Genomic DNA, 7,672 nt, shown 5'->3' with positions numbered 1-7,672 from the left:
ACAGACTACATCAGGAATGGATTTCTTTCTGTCACAGAAAAGTGAGTCATTGCACTCCACGCCTTTCTTAGGAGGGAAATTCAAGACATTAAAGTGTTTGAATCTAAAAAGGATCCTTTAATAATGTTTTGAAACCAAAATGCCATTTCAAGGTGCTTTGCAACCTCAAGGCAGTATCACAGGAGAGGGAGAGCTGAACCTGCTGTGTGGCTATGCTTAACAGATGAGATTTTGCCTTGGAAAGGCTTGCATAGGAATGCAAAGTAGCTCTGTACAGACAGCTGTTAGAAGCTGCAGCTCTTGATGTGGATAACATACTAACTGTATAGATACTAGAAAAGAAAACTAAAACCTAAGTGAACGTTGAAAATTGTGATCAACAGCTATTTGACAAATATTCTTAGTTTGGGCATTTTTCAAGCAAGCTGAATGTGTAGCTTCCTTGAAACAACAGCAACAAAAAAGAAAACTGAAAATTAAGCTTTGGATTCAAATTTTTATGGGTGAGTGGTTGTTTTTAAAAATTTCCTTGCTTACCTCCCAGCCTCCCAGGACTGAATAGTTATGGTCATTACTGTTTGGGTCGTGCACTGAAATTCCTTTGGAGTGTAATGAAAGGAAGTAAAGCTCATCTGTATGCAGTGTCACCTAGTGATGGAGGCTGCTCTCCAGTGTTTAGAAATCTGAGCTTTTGTCTGCAGCACAATAACATGAAACTAACACAGTGTTTCTCATTAATCTTCTTTTAGGATGGTGAAAGACATATAAGCCTTTTGACATTTGGTATTTCAACTGTTTAGGGAAATATGTCCCTTGTGTGTCTTTAAAATGCTTGTCAGGTTTAACCATTCAGTGCAGTGATATAAATACAAGAATTCTTGTGTGTATGTATACTGTATGTTCTGGGCTTTCAGACACACCAGCCAGCTGCTAGAATTTATAAATGTTTGTGCTAAATTAGAAGCCATAACTGAACTGAATGTCTTTTTTTTTATTTTGAAACTTATTTTAACTTGTGAGATTTCAAACTTCAGAAGAGACAAGAGGATGTTTGAGAAATTTATTTCAAAACACTCTATCAAAATGAGCACTTTCTTTTCTCGTCTTCAGTTACTTGTGCTTTGAAAGCTCAAAATCCGGATCATCAAAAAGAAATAAAGTTATAAAGCTGTCGGACATAACAGATATCCAGAAGGTATGTCTGGTTGGTGTTGGAAATAGGGGAGAAAACTGGTTTTCTGTTCAGCTAGTCATGTTTTGCATTTGTGTTTTTGCTATTTTGGAAAACCATGCCACTGGTAATTTGTATAAGTGCAATGTAATTCGTTGATTATAAATGTTTCACAGAACTGCTTTTTCAGACTCTGCACAAGCAATCTTGCTCTGAGCATGAAGACAAGCTAGTTTACTAAACCTTACCTCCTGCATTTTTTTTAAAATTTAAGTTATGTTATTTACTAACTCCAGTGTTGACCGCAGCTGTGTAGGCCTTAAGAAGATCTATTGGTAGCAGGAATTGCATTTACCTAACTTCAGTTTGGGTGAGAATATTGATAGATGCACCATCTTAAAAGCAGGTGCATTAGAGGGAGGCAGGATTGTTGTCAGTGAAGAAAGGTAGATAATTAGAATAAATTGATAAATTGATAAATAATGATCTAATTTTTTAGATCATTAGAATAGCCAGAGTGGGATGGGCTGGAGTTTGATCTAATTGGGACCCATCAGTAACAGAGGCAAGAAGTGGAAGGTTGGAAGCCTAGCAAGGACAATGTTGTCCTTCCTCTGGTTGAGGTTTATCAGCCTGTGGTTACTAATGGCTTTACTGGTCCCTTGCACCACTCTCTGTGGCCTTTAACATCACTTTTTGTTACCCTTTCTGAACTTGTCCCGATCTTGAACACAGACGCCCTTACTTTCTGCTGCATCCTTACCACAGATTAAATCATGTTGAGCAAAGAAACACCTCAGCCTGGTGTCTATTACTGCATAATTACCTCCAGATTTTCAAATTAATTCCTTCTATTTCTATGACATGTCTGTAAAGCAGACAGCTTATGCTCAAATTGAACATTCCTACTGGAATGAATAATTCATATTAATGGCTTTCAAACATCCTGCTTCAACTTACTTTGTTGTTCAGTAGGCCTTGACTGCCATAAAGTTTCTTTTGCATCTGTGTAGTGTTTTTAATGAAGATGAGACAGGGATTATGCAGTCAGGCATAAAAAAGTGCTGTGGTTTTGTTTGGAGATGGGAAACCCGGGTCTGACTTGAATGTCCCTTTCTCCCTGTGAATGCTTCTGAGTTCAGCCAACTGTATTCCTTCTTATCCTTATGGACTTCGTAAAAAAACAAGCAAGCCATGTGTGGCACTGGGTGCTATGGTTTAGGTGACATGGTGGTGTTCAAAGGTGGGAGCTCTTTTTCAACCTTAATGATGCTATTTCAACCTTACTGCTCCATGATACCCTGTTTTCTACCTAATTTTGAAAAAGCAGCTTTTTCTGGTCTGCTTGCTGTTCCTCCAAGGAGTGGGTGGATGTCCCCTGTAGGGGAAGCAGTGGGTGCTGCTCTCAGGCCCCTCTCACGTGTGCCCTGCCTGTGTTCCTGCACTGCAGCCAGCTCAGCTCCCTGGGCTGGGGCAGGACTGATGCTCACAGGGGGGCTGGGGATGCTTCCTGCAGCTCCTGAGAGGAAGGGGAGACAAGGGTCCTGGCTGTCCAGCTGAGGCTGTACCCAGCAAGTCCAGGAGAATGAGGCTCCAGAGAATGGCAGCTGGCTTCATCCTGCTTTCACTAGAGGTCTCTTAGTTGTGGCTGGGAGGACAGGCCAGTGATGGATTGTGTAACCTCTGCAGCACCTTTTTGCAGTTGTTCAGTAGAAGGTATCTTATGTCTTTGTATGTGGCTTTTTTTTTTTGTAGTATAAAGTGCTGTCTGTTCTCCCGGGATCAGGGATGGGTATTGCTGTATCAACACCATCTACACAGAAAGTAAGTAGCTGGCTGTATCTGTATTGCTGTGTTGGGTTTCTACCTCCTTTTCCTCCTCTGGTTAGCAGCAGCACCAAGGCTTTTTTATGCCCTTATGCAAGTGGCTGACTTTTTTTCTTTTTTAAAAAATTCATTTGTCTATTATTCAGTATGTTTGTCTTCAGAATGTTAATGAATTAAATATTCAGCTTGGTCTAGTGCATCTGGAATGTTTCACTCTAACACTTCAGAAAGCTTTTCCCCAGCACCCTCCATCAGGAGCATGCAGTCTGCTATGCAGTCTGAAACAAAAAGCTGGTGGCTTGAGTGTATCCATGGGGAAGGAGGCTTTCAGGTGGGAGGGCTGACCCTCAGATGAAGTTTTTAAAGAAATGAAAAATATTAGAAAATATGCCACGTGGTCAAGGATTTAATAGAGAAAAGGATTATTTTGTCTTTATCAATGCATTTCTACCACAATTAATCTGTTCCTAGTGACTTGACAAAAATAAACCTAGAGGAAATTCTTTTTCTTTGTGGACTGACATGATGTGTTTTTTTCTGTCATTTAGCCTTTGGTGTTTGGTGCCATGGTACACAGAGATGAAGCTTTTGAGGCAATTTTCAGCCAATACATGAAAATAACATCTGCATCATCCAGCACTGAAAGCTAGTGTCTTACCTTGGAAGAGCTAAAGGAAACTTCCTTCTTGTATGACTTGGTAGTGAAAAAATGAACATCCTCATCTATTTTGCAATAATTTTTCTTGTCTGGTGGTTTATATTCTATCTGTTACATAAACCAAGTGTATTTTATATATGCCTTCATGTTTGTTTTTAAGGTTTTTGTAAAAAAAGAAAAAAACCAAATGAAAACAGTGAAAGTGCTATCATCACTATTAGCCTTGCACATTAAGCACTTTTAATGTTTATTTACTGACATTAAAAGCTGGGAAGATGCTCAGAGACCTGACTATATAACAGATTGATCCCTTTATCTCCACTGATGTCACTAGGGATTCTTTGGCCCTTTATCTTAGTTGTTTTTCCCTGAGATGTGAGAATGATGACTGCAGCAGCCTGAAGTCACCTTCTTCAGCTTGGAGTTTTTAATTGGGTCCTTTATTAAAACTGATGGCAACACCAAGGAAGTATTAGCTTCTTAGTATTTCCATATGTACAACTGCATTTAAAATAACTCCTCCTTGCTAATTTTTGCATTGCAGAAGAATGTTTTACTGGTTTGGTTAACTTCAATTTTTCCTGCGTAGAGATGTTTAAATTACTTGTACAGTGAATTGGAGGAGAAAGTTTGTAAGTATATCTTCCTTTCCTCATTAACCAAAGCAAGAGGATGGAAGGCAGGCAGATGCTTTTTATAAAAGAGGGCACCAAAATGTTGTTCCTAAAATGTTAGGCATCTTATAATTATATTTCTATAGGTACTTGTCCTAGAAGGGCTCAGCTGTTGTACATGTTGCATGTACAAGGCGTTTGTATGTAATGCATTAAAGACTTGAAGGCTTTTTGTGTTGAGGTGGGAAGGATTAAACTAAACTCAGATGCGATCTTTTTTAATTTGGCTCTTTTCTTGGGTTACCTTGTGATAAAATTATGCTATAATATAGCAACTGAAAGCACTAATTCTCTCAAAGCATAATTTGAGGAGCGTTGGTGTGCTTCTGTCTTCCCCCTTGCAGAACTAAATTTTAATAACAAACCCAACTGCCAGGTAAAACAGGAAGGCTGCACTCCTCTAAACTCTCTCAGGCCTGTCTAGCAGCAAAGCACATATTGACCTTTGTCTTTAATATTAGAGAGCTTTTATACTCTATATAATAGCACCCATCTGAGAGGTTTTAGAGTTTTATTTGCATTTTCATGAAAGCACAGTAGGAGTTACGCCAAGCCTTCCTGAGTGTCTTTTCCTTTGCTATGTCCTTTGAGTTGAGTAGTATAGATGTCTCCAGACATTATATGAATGGCCCTAAAAAAAGCAATGGAGATGCAAATTCTTATGTAAAATGACACTTAATTTCATGGATTTTTTCTCTGTTTTCTTAACAGGAATTTCCTTTTTTTGTAAGGAAAGGGGTAAAATGAAGGAGGGAGAGGGGTAGCAAACACCAAAGGGTGTTTAACTCTTAGCACAGTTTTAACTTGAAGTGTGTCAATAAGTACAGAAGTAATGAAGAAGGTGGAGGTTAAACTCTACAAACCTTATTTTAGTCTGGCCATGAAAAGGTAGGATATGAGAACTTAAAACAATTTTTATATGAAGCAATCATGTTGAATATCATCATTTGTTTGAGTATTGTAAAGTGAAACACTGATGGGGTATACCCTGGGTGGAAATGTAAGCAAGAACAGGGAGGAAACCACTGTAATGGTTAAAATGCAATTTTCAAGTTCTCACTTTAGAGTAGCACTGGAACATGTCTGTACATGACCTGAAAAATGGGTGCATTTCTAAGACCACCTTTGGTATGCTGTAACTCAGGGCCTAGAAACTTCAAATACAAATGAACTGGTGGGAAATCCATTTTGCCACCGTTTAAAGTGGATGTAGCTTGACAGTTTATGGTTTCATAACTTTACACATTCAGGTTATATGTTTAAGAAAAAATTATTGATCTTAAATCTTTCTCATCAAAACTACTTTAAAATCAGCTAATATCTTTTTTGTAATTGCTACATATTATAATTTGGCTTTTCTTTTAGAATCTTCCTTGAATAGCAAGTGCAGCTAAAAAATAGGCATTAAAATAGCTTAATGTTATATAAATCTTAATCAGATTCATTCATTTTGTCTTAAGAAGAAAATCCCTTGGATGTGTTTTAAGGTTATCCGTTTTTTTTTTGAAGAAACAGAAAACTATATTTTTTACAGAGAGCATGCTCTTTTTCTTATTTTTGTATCATTTTTCAAGTGTAATTTATACCTTCACTCTGATCATAACAGCAGTTTCAGTAGGAAATCAGTTGACTTGCACTTATTACCTCCTCCCCCTCCACCGTTCACTGGTGACCCTCGTGTACAGGGTTCTCCTAGATTCTGGTTCCTGGAGGAGCTATAGGATCTCTACTGCTGGTGCCAGGACAATGAACCACACCTAGGCTTCTGAGAGGGAGAAAAGATAGCATTATCCTTTTCCCAGACTGAAATGCCTCATGTGTACAATATACTCTTAAAATTTATTTTCTGAACGAAGAAATTAGAAATGTCTTATAAAGTCTAATGTGCTGATGTTTGAAATGAATCCACGCTTTAACAGTGTGAACTTAAAAGTTAGCAATCCTTAAAGCAGCAAACCTAGTGCAAACTGCAATGCAACATTGGTTCTAGTGTAGAGAAAACAGACTGGATTTCTTTGTTTTGGCTTTTTTTAAATAGAGCTGTAATATAATTGGCAGACATCTGTGTACATACTTTGCAAATTTCACTTTACATTGGGTTATCCGGTTTCCCTGCTGCACAGCTGCTCCTCCCGGGCTGTCCCTGACTTCAGAGACTGGAGGTGACCTTTGGGTGTTTACTCAGGCTTTTCTCTCCTGCTGCACCCTCTGGAGGGCAGGAGGGGATGGGCAGTGAGTGAATGTATCCTGGACTTGTGTGATCACACTGAAGCTCCCACCTCAAATTCCAATCTTCCTTCTTAGTTCTGCAGTACAGCCTGGTGCACTTCAGAAACAGGCTGGGTCGGAACACTTAATGTAAAGTGCTTTAAATAGCTGAAAGTGATGTTCTTGTCATTCTGTCTGTCTGATTGCTGTTTATATTTGCAATTCTGTTCATGTCTGTGGATGTCTGGATCATTCACGTGTAATTGGATTTAACTTCTTTAGAAGTTGATTGGTTAGTTTGAGTCCCTTTTAAAGACAATTTAAAAAGGGAGATGAAAACTGACTAATTCTTTATCACTGACCATTTAAATTCAAAAGCGAAACAAGCTGAAATATGAAATCATGCCTTTCTGTGCACTGTAGCTTTTTTGAGGCAAGATTGAATGAAACAATCTATTTATTAGTAGCAACATCACACAGGATGCCAGCAGCAAAACTCTACCCTCGTTCTGCAGACAAAGAGAAAAGGAATTTTACCCGACTGTGAAGAGATGAAAGGATGTACCTGATTTTTGGCTACTTAAACCTGTTTGAAAACATTGGTAGTTTTTACTGAACTCTGTACATTTTGGCAGATGTTTAATTTCTACTAATCATTGAAATATAATGGGTGTTAAAATTTTTATGTCTGAAGTTTGAGTCTATATTTTGAAATTGTAAATAATTCATTATCAGTGTAACTTTTGTTCGACAGAAGACTTATACTGTATGAATAATTGAAATAATGAAATTATTTGCCCTGTACATTTTTTAAGAAAATCTTGTTTGTTTAAAAAGTCTTGTATAAATTATAATTTTTATTTAAATAAACCTAAAAATGCTTTGTGCTAATGCTTCTTGCAAACTTCAGTTACTTATCTATCAAAACTACACCTGATTTCTTGGAACAAAGTGATTTAATGCTTTTTGGCTGATTCACAGCCATCTCTGGGGGGAGGCGGGTGGGTGTCACTGCTTTTGAAGCCCAAGGAACTTGAATTTTATTTAAAATAATTCTGTTACTTTATTGGAGAGTGTATGAATGTTTTGGATAGTCTTTTCTGTGAGTACATCAGTCCCTTTGTAGTTACATGG

The 7,672-nt window shown here is 37.9% G+C and overlaps 1 protein-coding gene across 1 annotated transcript in view; it reads left to right on the top strand.

The window, feature by feature from the left end:
- GRAMD4 (GRAM domain containing 4) overlaps positions 1 to 7,429 on the top strand; it is a 52,530-nt gene extending 45,101 nt beyond the window's left edge. The window contains 4 exon segments of the mRNA XM_031059029.1: positions 1 to 41; positions 1,111 to 1,195; positions 2,927 to 2,995; positions 3,547 to 7,429. The exon segment at positions 1 to 41 is cut by the window's left edge and continues 25 nt beyond it. Of these exon segments, the coding sequence (XP_030914889.1) occupies positions 1 to 41; positions 1,111 to 1,195; positions 2,927 to 2,995; positions 3,547 to 3,648 (297 nt within the window). The 3' untranslated portion in view covers positions 3,649 to 7,429.
- Positions 7,430 to 7,672: the final 243 nt, after the last annotated feature.

The sequence above is a fragment of the Geospiza fortis genome, unplaced genomic scaffold (assembly GCF_000277835.1).
Source record: "Geospiza fortis unplaced genomic scaffold, GeoFor_1.0 scaffold424, whole genome shotgun sequence".
Classification (NCBI taxonomy): Eukaryota; Metazoa; Chordata; class Aves; order Passeriformes; family Thraupidae; genus Geospiza; species Geospiza fortis.
This window is presented reverse-complemented; position numbering and strand designations above follow the sequence as displayed.